Here is a 21,889-nt window from a genome sequence, read left to right as displayed (position 1 = left end):
ATCGTCTACAAATGTATATGTTTATTTCTATACTCTCAGTTCTATTCCATTGATCTATATGTTTATCTTGATGCCAGTTGTACCCTGACTTTTATTTATTTATTTATTTATTTATGGGCCCTGACTTTTAAATCCCAGGTTTCCTGGATAAGCAAGTAACCTCAGGGCCAAAGTTCCTTGGCTTGTGGGAATTCCCCTTACCTCTGTAGGTTCAGGATTTACCCTGGCATTTGGCCTGGAAGTTCTTCATTATCTAGTCAATTCTCCAGTGCTTTAAAAATGATGTTTTCTTTATTTATCCAGCATTTAATTATTTATTTGTTTATTGCTGAGTCGGGTCTTAGTTGTGGCACTTGGGCTCTGTAGTTGTGGCACGGACTCAGTAGTTGAAGCACGAGGGCTTAGTTGCCCCGTGACATGTGAGATCTTAGTTCCCTGGCCAGGGACTGAATCTGCGTCCCCTGCATTGGAAGGCGGATTCTTAACCACTGGACCACCAAAGAAGTCCATATCCAGCATTTTAAAATTGTTTTCAGCAAGAGTTAGTTCTAAAAGCCTAACCTAACAATTTAAAAAATGGAATTCAAAAGTATATATCTCTAGGGCTTCCCTGGTAGCGCAGTGGTTGAGAGTCCGCCTGCCGATGCAGGGGACACAGGTTCGTGCCCCGGTCCAGGAAGATCCCACATGCTGCGGAGCGGCTGGGCCCGTGAGCCATGGCCGCTGAGCCTGTGCGTCCGGAGCCTGTGCTCCGAAATGGGAGAGGCCACAACAGTGAGAGGCCCACGTACCGCAAAAAAAAAAAAAAAAAGTATATATCTCTGATCATGCAATGTGGGGCAGGACATCCCTGAGAAGATTTTGGGAGGTAGGGAAATTATTCATGGCATCTTGCAAAAGGACCACTATATTCAATATTGCTTTTAAAGCCAGATTCTAATAATAGCAGCTTCCATTAACTGAACACTTTTTCTGTCCCAAGCTTTTTACTGGGGGCATTACATAAACTCTTTAATTTCATTAACATAACAAACCTATACAATGATGGGTACTATCATTATTCCTGTTTTATGAAATGAAGAAGCTGAGACTTGAGAGGTTCTGAGACGATTAGCACAGTTTGACCCAGACCCAGATCTAGGGCTCCAGAGCCAGGCTCCCAACCCCAAGGGGCTCCCCTTGTCCCAGTCTCAGATTTTTTTCATAAACACTGGAAGGCTTAAAGCAGGGGCCCCCAACCCCTGGGCCACGGACTGGTACTGGTCCATTGCCTGTTAGGAACCAGGCCACACAGCAGGAGGTGAGCGAGCGGTGGATGGGCGAGTGAAGCTTCATCTGTATTTATAGCCATTTATATCCGCTCCCCGCCGCTCGCATTACTGCCTGAGCTCCGCCTCCTGTCAGCATTATGTGAGTTGTATAATTATCTCCTTATATATTACAGTGTAATAATAATAGAAATAAAGTGCACGATAAATGTAATGTGCTTCAGTCATCCCAAAACCATCCCCCCTACCCCGGTTCGTGGAAAAATTGTCTTCCACGAAACTGGTCCCTGGTGCCAAAAAGTTTGGGGACCGCTGGCTTAAAGGACTGAGCTTTGTCTACTCTCATTTTCCCTGTCCCCCTTGTGGTGGAAATGTGAACTGCGACAGGCCGGAGCTCTCTGGAGAAGGTTGCTCTCACATTTCAGGAATCAGTGGGAAGCATGTTTAAACTTCTGATTCCTGGGCTGCAACTCCAGAGAGTCTGAAGCACCAGACAGAGAGTAGTGCCCAGAAACATGAAGTTTTCATCTGCTCCCGGGGAGTTCTGTTGTAGTGGGTCTTGGACCCCACTTTGAGAAAAGCTGATCTAAGGGTGAATGAATAGCCATGAATCATTGGATATTGCGGGCTTGTTCTCTCCTATTTCCTATTAGTGAAGGGCAAGTTTATGTCTTTCCAGTATGTAGGGAATGGCCTTTTCCCCTTTTAGTCTCTTGAAAAGCAGTTAAGACTTGAATTACTTTTAAATGAGAGAGTACATCTAGTGCTTTGTAAGCCCTGTTGAGTAGAAATGAGAATGTTTGAACCAGGACATCTTTGATGTTAAAATGTACTATCCAGGGGCTTCCCTGGTGGTGCAGTAGTTGAGAGTCCGCCTGCCGATGCAGGGGACACGGGTTCGTGCCCTGGTCCGGGAAGATCCCACATGCCGCGGAGCGGCTGGGCCCGTGAGCCATGGCCGCTGAGCCTGCGCGTCCGGAGCCTGTGCTCCGCAACGGGAGAGGCCACAACAGTGAGAGGCCCGCGTACCGCAAAAAAAAAAAAAAAGTACTATCCAGTAATTCATTGTTTGACTGTAATATAGGGGTGGGAGCTGAAGGGAAAAGTAAAGTATCTGGTTATTTTAGAGAAGAAAAATCTCATCCTGTCTTTCTTCCTCCTCCCTCACCCACTTCTTCTCAGGTTGTGAAGTGGTCGGATTGTTGCTTGCCGTTAGCTTGCAGACCTGGGGATCCTTATCAGTTAATCGCCAAAGCAAGTGTGGATGACTTCAGCAAGCTGGGAGTGGCATTCCTTGAGGATAGACTCCAGGTGGCTAATGGACTGATACCCCAAAAGATCGTTTGTAAGTCATCTTGGGAGATGTTTTCATCATAGCAGGATGCCATTAGTTATGAGCTTAAGGACTGTTGTTTGGTGTGACTTAAGGGCAATGCTTATTTGCAGCTTAATTCAGCCAGCAGTTTGGATAGAACCATAATCGTATAACATTCATACATGTGTCAGTTTTTTTTTTTGAGGTGCTTATCCCTGACTATATCATTAGTGCTTTTCAAATTAAAGAAGGATTCCCCATAATTGCGTTGTTCATGAAATGACCTGCAAAGTTAGAACCCATATAATATTTATTTCACACACTCTCATACAGTATAACTGGTTTCTAGACCATAGTTCAACTGAATGGAAGGCATAGCCAGTGTTACTATGAAGTTCTAAATCTAACAGTTTTTTTACTTAAAACATATATACTACATCATTTTGGGACACATCTTTTTTCAGGAAACACGCAAAATGTTCTTCCTTAATTAGGCTTAAAAGTAGGCTTTCCATGTCCATGTTAGTCTTTTTTATGTATATGTATACACATATATAATTTTTAATTAATTAATTAATTAATCAATTAATTTCACTCCTGGCGGCATTGGGTCTTCGTTGCTGCGCACGGGCTTTCTCCAGTTGCGGAGAGCGGGGGCCACTCCCCACTGCGGTGCGCGGGCCCCTCACTGTGGTGGTCCCCCCACCATTGCGGAGCACGGGGTTCAGGCACATGGGCCCCAGCGGTTGTGGCACGCAGGCTCAGTAGTTGTGGCTCGCGGGCTCTAGAGCGCAGGCTCAGTAGTTGTGGCTCACGGGCTTAGTTGCTCCGTGGCATGTGGGATCCTCCTGGGCCAGGGCTCGAACCCGTGTCTCCTGTACTGACAGGAGGACTCCTAACCACTGCGCCCCCAGGGAAGCCGATGTACACATATACTTTTAAAATTTTATTTTATTGAAGTAAAATTGACTTACAAGAACGTCTTCATTTGTATCTTGAGCCAGTGAGTGTCACCAGCTCTGGAAATTTGTGAAAATCACTTCATTTCCCCATCGGCCATGTGCATGCGCCTAATACCATGCCAGACGTTTAGCAAGTGCTCAGTTAATGTTTTTTGAATCAGTGATTGTAAACTTATATTCCAGACCTGGGTCAAGATACTGGCAAGATCCTTCTCCCCGGCTGATCCAATGAAGTGTCCTGAGAGTGGCTTTTTCCTGGGGCGTGCGTGGATAGACTCTAGCTATGTGCCTTGTTTTTGAGTTTCGTTATCATATAGGAGATGGATAGCCACAAAATTGAATCTATAAGCAAGTGGACAAAATCACCTCTCCGAATCTCACTTTCTTCACCAGACAATAAGGGGGTCTGAGGTTTTCCGATCTGTATGGGAAAGGTGTGGAAACGTGCAATTTTACTCGGGATTGTCAGGGGCACCCTCCTAGCAGGTGGGAGCAGTTACGTGGTTCTCAAGGAGGCCTCAGAGTTCGGCGGGGGGGATGAGGGCTGCCCTGGAATGTAGGTCGTGCAGCGCAGAGAGTGCCCTGAGGTTCTGAGTTGAGCTGCGTGACAAACCAGAGGGTTGATGGATTGTCTTTTCTGTTCTCTTTAGCTGTCCACTTGCACGACTCCGCTCTGAAGGAACTTAAGGATCAAGCCTCAGACACGCCAGCCCAGCTCCTAGAGCCCCAGCCTGAATCTTCTGTTGAGAGCAAGCCTGAGCTGGAGGCTATGGAGCACGTTGGCAGAGAGGACCGCCAGGTTCTGGGTTCCGCACCCACGCAGGGGCAAGGTGGTGCCCTTGGCGGCGAGCCTGCCGGGGAGAGCGACAGAGGCGTGGGCTCCGTCGAGCGCTGTCACCTCCATCTTTCTAGCTGCCACGAGTGTTTGGAGCTTGAGAACAGCACCATCGAATCCGTCAAGTTTGCCTCTGCAGAGAACATTCCAGATCTTCCCTACGACTACAGCAGTGGTTTGGAGGGTATCGCGTATGACCTCTGCCCCAAGAGAGAACAGAGGAGGGTCAACCTCACGGGAAAGGCACCCAACATCCTTCTCTACGTGGGGTCCGACTCCCAGGACGCGCTGGGCCGGCTCCAGCAGGTCCGGTCAGCTCTGGCCGACTGCGTGGACACCAACTGCTACACTCTGTACCACCTGTCGCTGGAAAGTGCTCTCAGGGACCCGTGGCCAGACAACTGCCTGTTGCTGGTCATTGCCACGAGGGAGCCCGTCCCTGAGGACCTGTCCCGGAGGTTCATGGCCTATCTTTCTCAGGGAGGGAAGGTACTGGGCCTGTCATCGCCCTTCATGCTTGCTGGCTTCCAGGTGACCAGGAAGGCCCCACTGCAGGACACAGTCCAGAGCTTGGTTTTCTGCAAGGCGGACAGGAGCCAGGTGAGGCTCAGCATCCTGAGCAGCGGCTGCGTTTTCGAGGGGGGCCCCGGGGAGCCGCTCAGCCTGGGCAAGCTCCAGGGCCACCTGGACAACGAGGACGAGGACAGGCTGATTGTGCAAGTGCCTTTCGGAACACGTGGAGGAGAAGCTGTTCTTTGCCAGGTATGCAGGCCGGCATCCGTGTCAGGATCTTTGGGTCTCTTTGATTGGATACGCTCTCCAAGAATGTACTTTGAAAGGTTGGAGAGTCTGTGTGCTGGGGGGGTGCTTCTGACTTTCGGCTGGGAATTTTTGCTGATGGTGAGTAGCAGGCTTTCCTGTGGATATCCTGTTTCACCGAAATACTTGTGATGGAGGAACGAGGCAGAAGATATTATGGCTAATTAAAGATTGCTGGTTAACCAAGAATTAGCCAAAACTTGTTTCTTGTCTTGATCTATACACTGGTGATACTCTTTCTAAAATCCATCAGTCCCCACTCTCTTGCCTCAAAGCACACTTTAGTTAATGTAATCGAACTGTTATTTAATGAAGGGAATTGAGTGCCTTGGGGTGGTAATTCCAAACAGTAGTAACTGTCATATTAAAATATTGTCAGGGGTTTGTGTGAATGCTCACCAACTGCTGGGACAGTGAGTGTTGAAAACACCTTCAGATCCTCAATTCCTTTATGATTTGTCAGTCTTAAAATCTAAGTGCTGAGAACAGTTTCAAATAAGAATATTGAAATGATGTAGATTTATAGCAAATTAATGCATAGGTAAGAAAAAATGGAAACAGAGATAAAAGGAAAACTTTACTTCCCTTCCCATGCTAAGGGGGCTCCTTTGGTTCATCTGCTGTTTCTTGCGCCCCCAGCCCCCCGCATTCTTTTTCTTTTGAGCTTGTTGTTTGTTTAAGCAAATGGTAGCAGGATAGACTACTTCAGAATTCCTGATCATTTACTGCAAATCTTTTAATGCCTTTGGGCGAAAGTTTTTTTTTTCCTTTTTGAATATTTACTTATTTAGCTGCTCTGGGTCTTAGTTGTGGCATGCAGGATCTTTTAGTTGTGGCATGCGGGATATAGTTCCCTGATCAGGGATTGAACCTGGGCCCCCTGAATTGGGAGTGCGGAGTCTTAACCACTGGACCACCAGGGAAGTCCCCGATGATCTGATGAGAAGACTAAGTAGATGTGGATATCTTGCCCAGAATGGTTCCCAGGATGAGTGTAACAGATTTTGTTTTGTTATAGGGATCTTTTTATTGAGTTAGGGAATTGTTTCCTTTTTTGGTATGGTTTCATTTCATATGCTGTGCGTCTCTCCAGCCCTCCTAGAAATTGTCTCTTGGGTTTTCTGACCAAATATTCTTTAAGGGGGCATGAACATGTTCGCAGATGAACGCATACAACGCAAGCAGGTTTCATGTGGGCTGCAAACTACATGGATTATTTTTTGGAGGCCTAATAAAGTTCTTCTTATCTTTTTGTCTGCAAATATGGTAACTATAGTAACTCAGAAAATCCACTTAAAAATCTGACTTCCTAGAGCTGCATTTCAGCTTTCAGCAGTGAATTTTACCACCCCTGTGCACAGACTTGTACTAGAAAATTGATTCGGCACTGTTGGCGATCCATTTCTCCGAGTTACATAGCAAATCTGCTTGCTGTACCATTTAAATTGACCCCGTTACTGTCATAAAATTTGATACGCGTGCATTGCCCTAGGATAAAAGGCAACATGATGCAGCCTCAGAAATCAGATGCAGGGGATTAGAATGTCATTTTTGATTTTAAATGACTTCCAGTCTCTGTGTGACAGGGTCACTGTTTTCTCCTCAGGGCTGTGTCACTACCATACCTTGCTGCCGAGATCAACCAATAAATATTAGCACAGGCTGGTTAGTTTCCTCTTTCCCTGTTCAATTTCGTAGTCTTCATTTTTATAATAAATAGGGCAATGATGTAACCCGGTAAGAGGAGGACTTCAAGGACAAACCACAGCTGCTCAATAGGTGGTGGTCTCACAGCCAGGGGGCTGACACTGAGACCTTAGGCAAGGCATTCATCGTTGTACAGAAAAAGGAAATTTTTTTTTTTTTTTTTTTTTTTTTGCAGTACGTGGGCCTCTCACTGTTGGGGCCTCTCCCGTTGCGGAGCACAGGCTCTGGACACGCAGGCCCAGCGTCCACGGCTCACGGGCCTAGCCGCTCCACGGGATGTGGGATCGTCCCGGACCGGGGCACAAACCGGTGTCCCCTGCATCGGCAGGTGGGCTCTCAACCACTGCGCCACCAGGGAAGCCCTAGAAAAAGGAAATTTTGATGGACTGTTCTGCTGATCAGATTTGCAGGGAAAGTTTAAGGCTGTGGGTTAATGCTGACATTCGATTTATCACATGGACCAGGAGTTTGGCATGAAGTTGTGCAAATAGAGCCGGTGAAATGGATTTGAAATATTTTGTGTTCTTATTTAGCTTAGCACATAGCAGAAGCGGTTCTGCTTTTATAGCAGAGTTTCTCAACCATTGAGATTTCGGACCGGTTCCTTCTTTGTTGTGGGGTCGTTAGCAGCACTGCCTGCTAGATGCCAGTAGCACCTACCGTCCCGTCTGTGACTGGAGACGTTTTTAGTTTTGGCTTTGGGGCTTGTCTAAAGGCCTTAATTTTAGACGAAGCCAAGTTACAGAAATGGGCCCATCACTCTGGTAACAGCATCACAGCCAGAGGACCAGGAGGGTGGGTGTGGCGAAGCCGTGTTATAGAAATGGGCCCATCACTATGGCAACAGCATCACAGCCAGAGGACCAGGAGGGTGGGTGTGGCGAAGCCGTGTTATAGAAATGGGCCCATCACTATGGCAACAGCATCACAGCCAGAGGACCAGGAGGGTGGGTGTGGCGAAGCCAAGTTACAGAAATGGACCCATCACTATGGCAACAGCATCACAGCCAGAGGACCAGGAGGGTGGGTGCGGCACGCACACGCACTGGTAGCTGTTTTGAGGTGCAGAGCCAGACGGCCTCTCTTATCGCGGCTGTTGTAGAAGCACCTAACCTTGAAACCGACAATCGCGCTTCGCCCACAGTGTCGACAGCTGTGCTTTCTCTCACCTCCTGGAATCCGGAGGCCCGCTCGGAGGGGGAGCTCTCCTTTTCGTCCTCGGCATCTCACACTTGTGACAGGGACTTCCGTAGCACCCCACCCTGAGTGTACTTGCTCAGCCCAGGGAGTACATTGGCCATTAACCACACTCGCGCCCCTCCTTGGGCCCAGGTGGGGACAGTACTTGGCTCGTTTGATTTCTGCCACCTGTAAGAGGTAATCTCCGGACAGTCAGGTGCTCAGGTGAATTAAACGTGACCCGTTGCCATGCCGACCGTCCGTCCCAGCACTGGCTTTGACCCCTGGAGATGAGAGGCACACTTTTGGGTAAGAATGCACGGTAGAAGGAGACACAGTAGGATTCATATACCTTAAAGGAGTTCGCTTTTCTGCCTCCTTCCTTTTCTAGGGCTGTTTAGAGGACAGACACCCCTGCTGCTCGTGGGCAAGAGGCTCGGCGGTGGGTGAAGCAGGCAGCCCTCAGCTGGCCCGCTGGAATGTGGGGACTCTGCTGGACAGTCCTCTGCAAACTTTTCAGATTGGCTCCAACTTTCAACAAGTGGATTGTTTTAGACAGTATATTTGGGCAGTGTTTTTGTTTTGGTTACGGCTTGAGTGGGAATTGAGAGATTTTAAGTTGCCTGAAGGCTGGCACTATACTTTTAAAAATTAATTAATTAATTAATTTATTTATTTTTGGCTGCATTAGGTCTTTGGTGCTGCACGCGGGCTTTTCTTTAGTTGTGTCGAGCGGGGGCTACTCTTCGTTGCGGTGCGTGGGCTTCTCATTGCGGTGGCTTCTCTTGTTGTGGAGCACGGGCTCTAGGTGTGCAGGCTTCAGTAGTTGTGGCTCATGGGCTGTAGGGCGCAGGCTCAGTAGTTGTGCACGGGCTTAGTTGCTCCACGGCATGTGGGATCTTCCCGGACCAGGGCTCAAACCCCTGTCTGCTGCATTGGCAGGCGGATTCTTTTTTTTTTTTTTTTTTTTTTTTTTTTTTGTGGTATGCGGGCCTCTCACTGTTGTGGCCTCTCCCGTTGCGGAGCACAGGCTCCGGATGCGCAGGCTCAGCAGCCATGGCTCACGGGCCCAGCCGCTCCGCGGCATATGGGATCCTCCCAGACCGGGGCACGAACCCGTATCCCCTGCATCGGCAGGCGGACTCTCAACCACTGCGCCACCAGGGAGGCCCAAGCAGGCGGATTCTTAACCACTGCACCACCAGGGAAGCCCCTAGCACTATACTTTTCATTTTATTATAATGTTCTTATAACTTCAGCCGGGTGCTCCACAGGCAGCAGAATCCCACAGCTGACCCCTGGCAAAAGCAAAATAAAATAAAGCATGGTCAGATTGCCCTTCTGAGTACTGAGTATTCTGGCATCCTCCAGGCTCTAATGCCCAGTTAAAATCTCATCTCAACAGAGCCAGAAGTTCTAGTACATTCCTTCATACCAAAACACAGACCATTGATAGGAAGGTTCTAGTTAGAGTCAGCTAGAAGTTCCGGTATGTTGGGATCTTAGTTCCCTGACCAGGGATCGAACCCACGCCCCCTGCAGGGGAAGTGTGGAGTCTTAACCACTGGACTGCCAGGGAAGTCCCAGAACTACTTTCATTTTAACTGTACAACAAAGCCTGAACTAAATACATGAAATTCCAAGTCTTATCAGGTGAAGGAGGGAGGTGGGACAGCCCTTTCAGTGGAGTCCGCCAAACCCCACTTATTTGTATTCCTGCAAACACCCTTAAAGCGGTGACTGAGGCCACTCCCGTCCCCAGGAGTTATGACCAGTAGGTGGAATAGAAGCTTCGAGGCTGACTCACTGTGCCTCCCCCAGTTCAGCAGCAACTGTACTTGGGTCCTCAGCACAACCATGTTCCTAAACGTTTGTCGTATAACCGAGTTAATTGACTTGCCCAAGGTCCCGTGACTGTTTAGCGATAAAATTCGGGACCTGGAAAGTTACTATCCGGGGTCATTTCCACCAGATCTTTTCAGCCACGATTTTAATGGGCTCCCTCGAATCTTTTTATTGCTTGCTGTTCCTTACCAAATATTCAGGTTCCAGGTTTATATACTGTTGATGATTAGAAGGATTCATGTTCAAGTTTTCAGAAAAAGTAGTAAAGCCACTGCTTTTCTTTATGTCGCTAAGTGCCCCTGATTTACATCACGGTGTCTTTTTCCCTCAGGTGCACCTGGAACTACCTCCCAGCTCACCAGTAGTGCAAACACCAGAGGATTTTAACCTGCTCAAATCAAGCAATTTTAAAAGATACGAAGTCCTTAAGGAGATCCTGACGACGCTTGGCCTAAGCTGTGACGCAAAACACGTTCCTGCCTTAATGCCTCTTTACCTGCTGTCTGCGGCTGAGGTGAGTGTGTGCTCGGCTGGGAAGGGACCTCCTCAGGTGCCCTTCGTCAGAACGGTGACCCTTCCCTCAGTGGTTGCCTTGCAGTGGGTTCCAATTTTGTTTTCTGTTTTGATTGTCCATTTCTATTTTGACTTCAGGTTTTGAAACCGCCTTAAAGTTGTCCAAGTATAACTAATTTCTTTGGTGTTTTATGTAACGGAGGGAGGGAAGAACATAGGAGTTCAGAGGGAGTTATGTCTTAAAGTTCTGTGGCCCTTTCCACTTGACGGGGGAAAAGGTCACTCTTTTATGTGTCAAGAGTGTATTTGGAAACCGCAGTTTATTCAGTTGGGATTAAAAGCCTTTGTTTTGATTTGGGCCTTCCTCAGTGAATCTTTGGATGGGGAAATCACAACTTTTGTTTCTTTTGTGCTGAAGTCTGCCATCTTGTGGCAAAAGGGGCTCTGGATCTCAGTTGATATCTTTTACTTTTGTCTAAAGGGAAAATGTCATGGAGTTGGGAATGTATTCAGGAATTTTCCTGGCCTTTTGTCTGCATTTGATGCCTGTGGCTGCTGCCTGGTTGGGCAGGTTGCCACATTCTCCAGGTGTGTCTTCTCAATAATCTTTTTGCTTTGCCAAGCTGTCAATTTCTTGTTGATTGTGGCAAATTATTTTGTGGGACTATCTCTGTTTGTCTCCCCTAAATGGGGAAATTTGTGAGTTTAGTGACGTAACTGTATAGTTTCAGCAAATACCTAATAGTCCAGGTGACTCTAAACACCAAACTTCCCTGCTTTGCCTGGAAAAGAACAAATTATACCCTCTATCCGAACCGTTTTAAAAGAGGAGGAATTCTCTTTTGGGTTATTCTCTGTCCCTTGGCAAACTTACTTTTCAGAAGAGACTAGAGCTATGAGTTCTCTGGGTGGGATGTGCTCACTTGGGGAAGACAGATATAGAATCTGAGAGCATTTAGGATTTGGATACCTTACAGAATTATTTGAGGACTAGATGAAATCGTATATATAGAAGTTCTGTGTAAATTGTATTATTTAAACCTTAGTGCAGGGACTTCCCTGGTGGCGCAGTGGCTAAGAATCCGCCTGCCAATGCAGGGGACACGGGTTCAATCCCTGGTCCTGGAATATCCCACATGCCACGAAGCAACTAAGCCCGTGCGCCACAACTACTGAGCCTGCACTCTGGGGCCCGTGAGCCACAACTACTGAGCCCACGTGCCACAACTACTGAAGCCTGTGCAACTAGAGCCCGTGCTCTGCAACAGGAGAAGCCACTGCAATGAGAAGGCCACGCACCGCAACGAAGAGTAGCCCCCGCTCGCCGCAACTAGAGAAAGCCAGTGCGCGGCAACAAAGACCCAACACAGCCACAAACAAACAAACAACAGCAACAAAAAACCCATTTAGCACCTTAGTGCAGTTATTATTATTATGTTATTGGTGTTGTTGGGAGATTGAATAAGTTAAAAGTGTATAATGTGCCTGATAAGTGCCTGGTGCCTGGTCTAAAAAGACTAATTTTTTTTTTTGTAAATTTATTTATTTTATTTTACTTACTTTATCTTTGGCTATGTTGGGTCTTCGTTGCTGCACGCGGGCTTTTCTCTGGTTGTGGCGGGCGCGGGCTACCCTTCGTTGCGGCGTGCGGCCTTCTCATTGTGGCGGTTTCTCTTGTTGCGGAGCATGGGCTCTAGGCGCGTAAGCTTCAGTAGTTGTGGCACGTGGGCTCGGTAGCTGTGGCTTGCGGGCTCTAGAGCGCAGGCTCAGTAGTTGTGTCACATGGGCTTAGTTGCTCCGCGGCATGTGGGATCTTCCTGGACCAGGGCTCGAACCTGTGTCCCTTGCATTGGCAGGCAGATTCTTAACCACTGCGCCACCAGGGAAGCCCTAAGTAATGTTTTTAATTAAAAAAAATTAAAGATATAGCAATGGATGATTTTTTTTCACAGTCATTGCATTTTCATCACACAGTTTTTTGAGCCAGTCTGCCCTCTTCTTCTTCTTTTTTTTAAAATTTATTTATTTTATTTATTTTTGGCTGCGTTGGGTCTTTGTTGCTGCAAGCGGGCTTTCTCTAGTTGCAGCGAGCGGGGGCTACTCTTCGTTGCGGTGCGCAGGCTTCTCATTGCAGTGGCTTCTCTTGTTGCGGAGCACAGGCTCTAGGCACATGGGCTTCAGTAGTTGTGGCTCGTGGGCTCTAGAGCTCAGGCTCAGTAGTTGTGGCGCACGGGCTTAGTTGCTCCGTGGCATGTGGGATCTTCCCGGACCAGGGCTCGAACCCGTGTCCGCTGCATTGGCAGGCAGATTCTTAACCACAGTGCCACCAGGGAAGCCCTGCCCTCTTCTTAATGGGTGTTCTTGGGGATTAATGGTATGACTTTCATTTGCACCTTCATCTCAGGCCTCAAAGCTCCACATCATTTATCTCTGTTTTATGTGTTAATAGAAGGAGAAGCAACAGCTCTGTTCTGTGATTTATTAAAAAGTATCAAAATAAAGCCAGTCCTCAGAGCTTCAACACTTAAAGAGGACCCATTTATAGACCTCCCCCCCCACCTTGGAGTGATGGGGCATAGCCTTTGGGGTGAGGGTTTCTGGTCCCTAGGGGAGGTGGCTGTCCCTCTCCTAGACCTTCTCTCTCCCTCCTTTCCTGAGCGTGGAGGGCTGAGGCTGGACTTGTGCGGGGTGCCTGCCTGCTCCGAGGTCAGGGAGCGAGCTAGACTCAGGCTTGCCCCTGGCAGTGCTCCCTGACCTTTCCCGTGAGCTCTTGTGATCATGCTGGTCTTGGGACTTGGGCCTCCTGACTCTTGGCCGTCGCAGTGGAGAGGAAAGAGTGACCTGCTCTCTTGTGACTGTCCCGTGAGCAGAGGTTTGGAATTCTAGGTTTTTCCATCTTCTTTAGAATGGGCATAACCTGAAATACCTAAGGCTTTGTATTGTGTGTCTGTGTATATTACAATATACAGTAGATGCTTCCTATTTTTGTCCTCTGGCTGTTTAAACTGCCTGGGGGTGGGAGGATACATTTTCTCCTATTCATTGGTAACCCCCATTCACAAACCATGGGAATGCAAAGCTTGAACAATATTAAAGCAAATATTTATTCTATATACACATACACAAACACTCCACACAGACCCCAAGCCGACCAAGCCCTTTATTATATAAAAACTTTGGAAAAGAGTAATTTTGAGCAATGTTCACTTCTCATTTCGGGCCCTCCACTTGGTCTGGTTGATCTTAGGTATCTGTCCTGTGGACTACTTTCCCTCCCAACTGCTTCTCTCTGAATTCTGCTTTACTTTGGGAGCCCAAGGAACTGAGTGTGTAAATGAAGGTATGATTGTTACATATGTGTATCCTTATTTCTTAATGTTTATTAACTCCTCTTAGAAGACCCTGAATCTGCTGTAGAAGGAAGTGCAAGAATTCAGGGTTTCGGGCTTTCCTGGTGGTGCAGTGGTTGAGAGTCTGCCTGCTGATGCAGGGGACGCGGGTTCATTCCCCGGTCGGGGAAGATCCCACATGCTGCGGAGCGGCTGGGCCCGTGAGCCATGGCCGCTGAGCCTGCGCGTCCGGAGCCTGTGCTCCGCAACGGGAGAGGCCACAACAGTGAGAGACCGACATACTGCACAAAAAAAAAAAAAAAAAAAAGAATTCAGGGTTTCAGAAGTGTGTTTTCCTGGAATACAAGTGCTCTGAAGGATTACTGTGCAGGTGTAAAGGTGGCTACTCACCAACTGTGCTGGTCTTTCTGGAGGCAGCTGGGCGAGTCCTCCTCGTCTTTCTGATGCCGAGACATTTCGGAACACCTTCTCGTCATTGTGCTGGTGGCTGAGTATTATAGATACGGATGACAGATTGGGAATGGAATTGGATCGTACTCTCTATTCTGAGCCTTCTTAATAGATCTTCTTGCTTCCCATGGAATTAAGTTCCACGGCGAGGATCCTGGCATCCCGTCACCTGTTACATACGGCCCATCTTTTGGTTTCTCACCTACCTTTTGGATTAGATGCCTGTGCTGGCTGTTTGTTTTCTTTCTTTTTTTTTTTTCTCACATCTTTATTGGAGTATAATTACAATGTTGTGTTAGTTTCTGCTGTATAACAAAGTGAGTCAGCTATACATATACATATATCCCCATATCCCCTCCCTCTTGCGTCTCCCTCCCACCCTCCCTATCCCACCCCTCTAGGTGGTCACAAAGCACCGAGCTGATCTCCCTGTGCTCTGCGGCTGCTTCCCACTAGCTATCTATTTTATGTTTGGTAGTGTATATATGTCCATGCCTCTCTCTCGCTGTGTCACAGCTTACCCTTCCCCCACCCCGTGTCCTCAAGTCCATTCTCTACGTCTGCGTCTTTATTCCTGTCCTGCCCCTAGGTTCTCCAGAATCATTTTTTTAAATTCCATATACATGCGTTAGCATATGGTATTTGTTTTTCTCTTTCTGACTTACTTCACCCTGTGTGACAGATTCTAGGTCCATCCACCTCCCTGGCTCTCTGCTTCTTGCTTCCTGTAAAATAATCTGTGCTATTGGGGGATCAGAGATCTCTCACCACACGGTGTCGCTGCTGAGCCAGGCTGCCTGGTGAGCAGGCAGAATTATATCCTAGAACTATGAAGTAGCTCTTCAGAGATTTGCTTTTTTTTTTCTCTCTACATCAGTTTTGCATAGTATAATTTAGTAATTTTCCATTATATCGGTGGCACTTTTTCTGGGCCTGTAGAAATTATTTCATAGTCACAGTTAATAATATTCATCTTTCATTAAACATTTACTGTGTACTAGGTACTATTATAGGATGGACTGTGGAAGAACAAAATAAACACACTAGTTATCTAAATAGTTTTACTGCATACCAGCTGTGTTTATACAGTTTGGTGCCTGGAGACTCGCTCTTTATACCAAAGCGCACAGAAGATTTATGAGGCATCTATGTGCTTCCATAGTACAGTGACATAAATGGAAAAAAGATAGCATGTGATCCAAGTAGAAAAAAAAACATTCACCCAAAGTACAGTCAGCCCTTGGCATTTGCTGGAGGTGTGTTTCTGAGACCTTCGTTGACACCCAGGCACCACAGTAGCATGTGATTTCGCTATAAAATCCAGTCACGTGTGACTTCATGAGTGTCACCATGCATGACACCATGGGGAAACAAGGCCCCACTGAGGTGCAGATGCTGGGTGGCCCAGCTGGACTTCTCTGACCGAGGTCTCCCCATTTAATCGAATCTCCCAGGGGCAGGATTGAAATTCAGACCTCCACAAAATTACGATACATTGTAAACCATAAAATGCATGAGCACACATACACCACACGCATATGTCCATAGAAAAAAGACTGGAAGGAAATACGGTATATATGGGGGGTATATTTCAACAAGCTCTGAATATCTGATTTCCTATCTATTCCACTGTGGTCTGGGTTTCCTTTGGTGAGATTCAGGCTCAAGTTTTAGCAAAATGTCAGCAGTCTATGGTGACACATCAGCCTCATTTACGAAAAGGAGATACTAAAACAGTGAGAGTATTTTTTTCTAAGCTCTTTTACAAACTCATGTTTTATGGTTTTTTTTTTTTTTTTTTTTTTTTTTTTTTTTTTTTTATGAAATGAGCTCTCTGAGAAATGTACCTCATCCATTTTGGAGCAAACTGCAGTCACTCTCACAGGAGTCCCGTTTGATGTCAGGAGGCATCACTTTAAACCTTCTGATGCTATGGACAGGTCCATCTGTCTCGTCAAAAGTTGGATGCTAAGTGCATAACTTACACAAGGAAGTGTATGTAACCTTTGTTGATTCGCCTAACCATAAAATCTTGTTGCTATTTTGTAGCAACAAAATAGCATTAAATCTTGTAGACTTAATGGTGATTTTAAGTCTACATTAATGGTGATTTTAATAAAATCACCATTAAATCTTGTAGACTTAACGGTGATTTTATTAAATTTTAAAAATTTCTTTGTATTTTCCAAATACTCTGTTATGAACATGTATTAATTTTATAATGAGCAAAACCAGTTATTAAAACTTAAAAAACAAATTACTGTATGTCATTGGACTTTGAAGGCATCCCATAAATGGTCAAAATTTGAATGTTAAAAGGCAAGGACCCTCGTGTAGATATTGATATTTTATTTAATATTTGACACCTATATTAATTATTTTAAAAGCGTTGGCTTTGTTAGTAAATGGCTTTACTCTGGCTACGACTATTAGGTTTACTTTTGAGCCCTCAGGTCGGCATGTGTGCGTCTCAGGGCCTCAGCCGTCCATTCGCTCCCGTGGCTGGAAGGTGGCTACTGGTGGTTGTTCCTAATTCTAGCGTCCCCACCCCTGCTTGGGTGTGTAGCACTTTCTTGACTATCGAACTATTTTGAACCATTTGTCAAAGGAGACCATGTATGTATGCTGACATCTCCGGGGTGAGCGCTTTCAAACAGATAACTTCCTTTCCGGAGGTGTGACTAGAGCCAGAGACTCAAGAGCCACTCAGGGGCCCCAGGGTCTGTGGAGCGGGATTGCTGGGCGGCCACTACTCCCTCCCCCCATCGGTGGTGACCGTAAGTTAGGAAGGATACACCTTTCCTGCGGGGCACACCGGCGTCTTTGTGAGCGACGCTGATTTTTATAGAAAAGCCACAGTTCTTTCCCTGGCAGAACCTAAAGTCCAGTCCGTCCAGAAAGTCACCCTCTTGTTTCCGTTTCTCTGGGCTCTGTTGCTATTTTTATCTCAGCCAGGGAAATGGCAGAAAGAAGGAGGCTGGGCAGTGGAGTCACAGGGGTTTGTGCCGGGAGGGGCAGCTGGTGGATTTGGACAGACTGGGACAGAGTCGAGGCCCCCCTCCACCCCACCCACTGCCAGCGGGTCCCTTTCCACCCCCCTGGGGCAGGAGGAGGGGCCGCTGTGCACAGCCCTCCGCTGAGGTCCGCAGCGGGGAGGACTGGGCCTGCCCTCTTATCCTGGGGTATCGCCGCTTGGGTCTGGGGGACACGGGCTTCTTTCTGAAGCAGTAAAGCTGGGATTCTTTTGGGCGTTCGTCACAGCTCGTAGCTAGTGGCATGGAGGCGACCTGAGCATCTGAAGCCAGCAGAACATAGGCAGGAATCCTGCCAGAGGGTGTGTGGTTCCTTTGCCTCGGGGTCAAATGGAACCGTAATAAGAAGTGACAACTGGGTTTGTTATTAAAGAAACTGGGCAGAAATCACCATGTTGTGCGTGTGTGTGATTTTGGTGGTGTGGGACTGTGGGGCGGATCATGTATGCTTAAAAACAAAACCTGGTGCAACATTTCATTTTGAGTCAACCCCAGATTATTTGTTGTGAAACTTTTCCCTCCCTGTCCAAACAGGTTTTTTGTTTGTTTCCAGGGAGGATTTTTTTTTTGAATTTTATTTTATTTTATTTTATTTTATATAGCAGGTTCTTATTAGAAAGCGGGGGTGGGGTGGGGGTGGGATGAACTGGGAGATTGGGACTGACATGTATACACTGATATGTATAAAATAGATGACTAACCAAACAGGTATTGTTGATAAGGATAGTTTTTTTTTTCTTTGTCTTTTTTTTTTTTTTCTTTTGCAGTACACGGGCCTCCCCACTGTTGTGGCCTCTCCCGTTGCGGAGCACAGGCTCCGGACGCGCAGGCTCAGCGGCCATGGCTCACGGGCCCAGCCGCTCCGCGGCATGTGGGATCTTCCCGGACCGGGGCACGAACCCGTGTCCCCTGAATCGGCAGGCGGACTCTCAACCACTGCGCCATCAGGGAAGCCCCGATAAGGATAGTTTTGATATTTGCAAATGTATTGTCCCTTCCCCCTAGGGAATTACTTTTTCGATGTTGGTTGCTTTATGAAGAAACTTAGACGAAGTCATACCACATGATACTTACTCCTCCTTCTCTAGCCGACCACTTCATTTAGCAAACATCCGAGCGCCTGCTAAGTGTGAGACCTTGCTGTGGAAGTTTCTGGAAAACAAGAGACGATTTCTCATCTTGCTCACACGCTCTATAGTTAACCAAGGGCCTTCCCAGGTGTCAGGATCTCATCTGAGTCTCAAGTGGTCCTGCCAGTGGGGGGCAGGGTAGGGAGGGGGTCCTTGCCCCTCAGAGGAGCAAACTGGATTGTGGAGCAGTGAAGGGTCTCATGTATTTTTCTGAGTTAATTAGACTTCTCCAATTAAGAAAAAAAATCTTTGCTTTCCTTTGTTTTAGCACAGTTATTTGGCGCGGAATCTTCCCTCCCTCCACCTTTAATCCTCGTTCTGAATCTTGAATGTACAGCGAGGCGGAAACTTCTAGTGTTCCTCTAGAATACAGCTTAAAAAATAGTTTTTAGAGATCCAAATTAGAGAGAAACCCAGAATTCCAGGTGTGCCCTGAATAGCTTTTTTTTTTTTTTTTTTTTTTGCCCAGGAAGAGGGAATATTTATTTACTTTCTTTCTTACTTACATACAGCCATCAGTATTTTTGTCTGTGGGGTCTAGGCTCTGATCCAGTTTTTATTTTTCAAGTAACAGTCTTTTTCTTTAGCAAGAATATGAAGAAGTAACTTACATCATTATTTATTAAAATATACAGATTTTCCAAACGTATGCCCTTTCTCCTCTTGGCAATTCCCACCCCCCACTCAATAAAATCATCTTTCAAAGGTCATTGTTTGTTATTTTCTTCTTTTAAACACACTATTCAGAGAAAAAAAATCACTGGGGATTCACATTATTCTAAACAATTTATGAGAAAGTCTGTCTGGTTGTATTTCCCAGTAGAAAGGGCTGGGGCATTATTAAATGATTTGTTATTGTTTTCTTCTGTAGACACCAAAAGATGAGACAGAAAAATCAAAGTTAATTAAGTAAAAGCAATCCAGTTTTTTTTTTATGGCAGTATTTACTTTATTTCAGTGGTCTAGAACAAAACCCACACTATCTCCAAGGTACGCCTATACATTAAATGTGTACAATTTTTTGTATGTCAATTATACCTCTGTAGAGCTAAAAAAAAAGTCAATAAAAGAATTGAAAGAGAAAAGAAAATAGAGGTTTACAGACTGTGTCTCTATAGAAATGAGTATCTCTTCCTATACCTCCACACTGTTCAACAAATATTTGTAGAATAGGATAAGCACTATGGTAAGGGCTGAGAGAGTGGCATGGACATATATACGCTACCAAACATAAAATAGATAGCTAGTGGGAAGCAGCCGCATAGCACAGGGAGATCAGCTCGGTGCTTTGTGACCACCTAGAGGGTGGGATAGGGAGAGTGGGAGGGAGGGAGACGCAAGAGGGAAGAGATATGGGAACATATGTATATGTATAACTGATTCACTTTGTTATAAAGCAGAAACTAACACACCATTGTAAAGCAATTATACTCCAATAAAGATGTTAAAAAAAAAGAGAGACTTTGGACTTAGCCTTGCTTTAGCCGTTGGCATGACATGGCTATTCTCCACAGACCTCATTGTTCTTCTAATAGCATCAGCCTCAGTATCCACGAGTTACTGATCTGTGGATTCAACCAACCATGGATGGATTCAGAACTTGCAGGTACAGCTACTGGACTACACCATTTTATATAAGGGACTTGAGTATACATAGATTTTAGTATCCTGGGGGGTCCTGGAACTGATCCCCCATGGAAACCGAGGGATGACTGTAGTTTTCTAAAGGATTCCATTAAGCCATAAATTCTTTCTTAACAAAAACCAGGGTGTTCCTGAGTTAAGGGTGTACCTCCTTTTTCCCTCATACTTCAACACCGGCTTGAATGTACTTTGTGAGGCTTTCCATGTATTGTTTCTCATAAACCCAATCACTGCCCTCTTTATGAGTCTATCAAATTTTGTTCATTCTAATAGAGCATTACGGATCATCAGACCAGATGTTTACTGATCTGTCTCTCTAATAGACTGTCTGAGCAATTCTTGTTGGGAGAAAATGGTTTCTTCAATCCTGAATAGCTTTTGACTTGTGGCTGACGCAGTGTCGGGGGCAGCTGTTTTACAATACGGCACCAGCTAAAGAGCAGATGGCAGATTAAAGCAAACATTTAAAAGCTTTTATAGCTATGAAGGCTTTTAAGGGTCTTTCATATACCTCTTTCTCTCCTTTCTTTCTTCCTTTGCCCTTCACCCAAACTAGAAATTTTTGCTTCATTTTAACCGACTTCCTGTTATCAAACATAATACCTATGACAAAGGTGACATGATGAGTTTGATGTTGAAATGCAAAAGAAATAATACTTGGGATGTTTTCCTTTGCTGCCTTCATTTTATTCTGGTTTTTTTGTGTGTGTGTGGGTGGGGAGAGGCTTTTCAGCTACTGTACGTGCTGTATTTTTACTTGATTTTTTTTTTTTTTTCGGTACGCGGGCCTCTCACTGCTGTGGCCTCTCCCATTGCGGAGCACAGGCTCCGGACGTGCAGGCTCAGCAGCCATGGCTCACGGGCCCAGCCGCTCCGCAGCATGTGGGATCCTCCCAGACCGGGGCATGAACCCACGTCCCCCGCATCGGCAGGTGGACTCTCAACCACTGCGCCACCAGGGAAGCCCTTTACTTGAATCTTGGTTGCACAAGAAAGTTTCAAAGTGGCTCTGGGGTGAATGCTTCTGGCTACAATCAAGGCAGAGACTGATAATGCACTGGGGGAAACGCAGACAGATACAACTTTGGTTGCTCTCTGCTTTTAATTGGTGTTGTCACGGTTTGGGTTTTCTCTGTGCTGCAGCTCTTGTTGGCTGACCTGGGGAAGAGGTAGCACCTTGGAGGGAGCATCTTCCTTCTGGGGATAGGAAGTTCCCTGTTGAGAGAGGGTGGTTTTATTTCCTCAGACTATTTATATCCACTGCTTATGCAGTCACAGATTTGTGGATGGGAAACAGGCTCTTTTGGAATAAAAAATCCTCCCAGACCAAATGCTTTTTGTCTTCTGTACCAGCTCCCTAATAGCTGCCATGTGTGAGGGGGTATGGATTATGGCGTTACCTCCTGGGGAAGTCGATTGAAGCTGTCTCTAGGAAGGCTTGCAACATTCTTTAGAACAGATTTTGGTCTCCCAGGTCTAAAAAATACATCCCAGGGAATAAGCCCACACTGGTACCGGGTTTGGGGGCATAATCAAAGGCCCCTTGTGATCAGGTTCCGAGCCAAGGCCAGGATGAAATGGGCACGGTGGCCAGGAGGCCCGTGGTCACAGCAGAGCCATCGGTTCGTGGCTCTCCCGGCTGCTGAGCTGGCAGTCAGTGCAGGAATGGGGAGTTCTGAGGCCTGAATCCTGTTTGATAAATGTTCTAGCTCAGTTTTCTGGGATGTGAATTATAGCCGGGGAACTCCTTTTGTTTCCGCTCATGCTAATACTCTGAGAATGTTGCTCCGAGCGTTGTGCAGTCTTGAGAAAATGTTTATAGTATTTCAGGATTTTAAAA

General features: G+C 46.4%; 1 protein-coding gene across 3 annotated transcripts in view; it reads left to right on the top strand.

Annotated features, from left to right (window-relative positions):
- HLCS (holocarboxylase synthetase) overlaps positions 1-21,889 on the top strand; it is a gene marked incomplete at its 5' end in the record, with an annotated part of 193,687 nt that overhangs the window by 17,406 nt on the left and 154,392 nt on the right. For 2 of the 3 annotated variants that reach the window (XM_079704245.1, XM_079704244.1), the window contains 3 exons: positions 2,451-2,613; positions 4,196-5,142; positions 10,262-10,444. In XM_079704245.1, the coding sequence (XP_079560371.1) occupies positions 2,451-2,613; positions 4,196-5,142; positions 10,262-10,444 (1,293 nt within the window). Of the gene's footprint in view, positions 1-2,395; positions 2,614-4,195; positions 5,143-10,261; positions 10,445-21,889 lie in introns of all 3 variants that reach the window. The other variant, XM_079704243.1, reaches the window with a different exon arrangement.

This window comes from Hyperoodon ampullatus, assembly GCF_949752795.1.
Source record: "Hyperoodon ampullatus genome assembly, chromosome: 5".
In the NCBI taxonomy this organism is placed as follows: domain Eukaryota; kingdom Metazoa; phylum Chordata; class Mammalia; order Artiodactyla; family Ziphiidae; genus Hyperoodon; species Hyperoodon ampullatus.
Note: the sequence above shows the minus strand (reverse complement) of the source record. Positions and strands in the feature narration are given on the sequence as shown.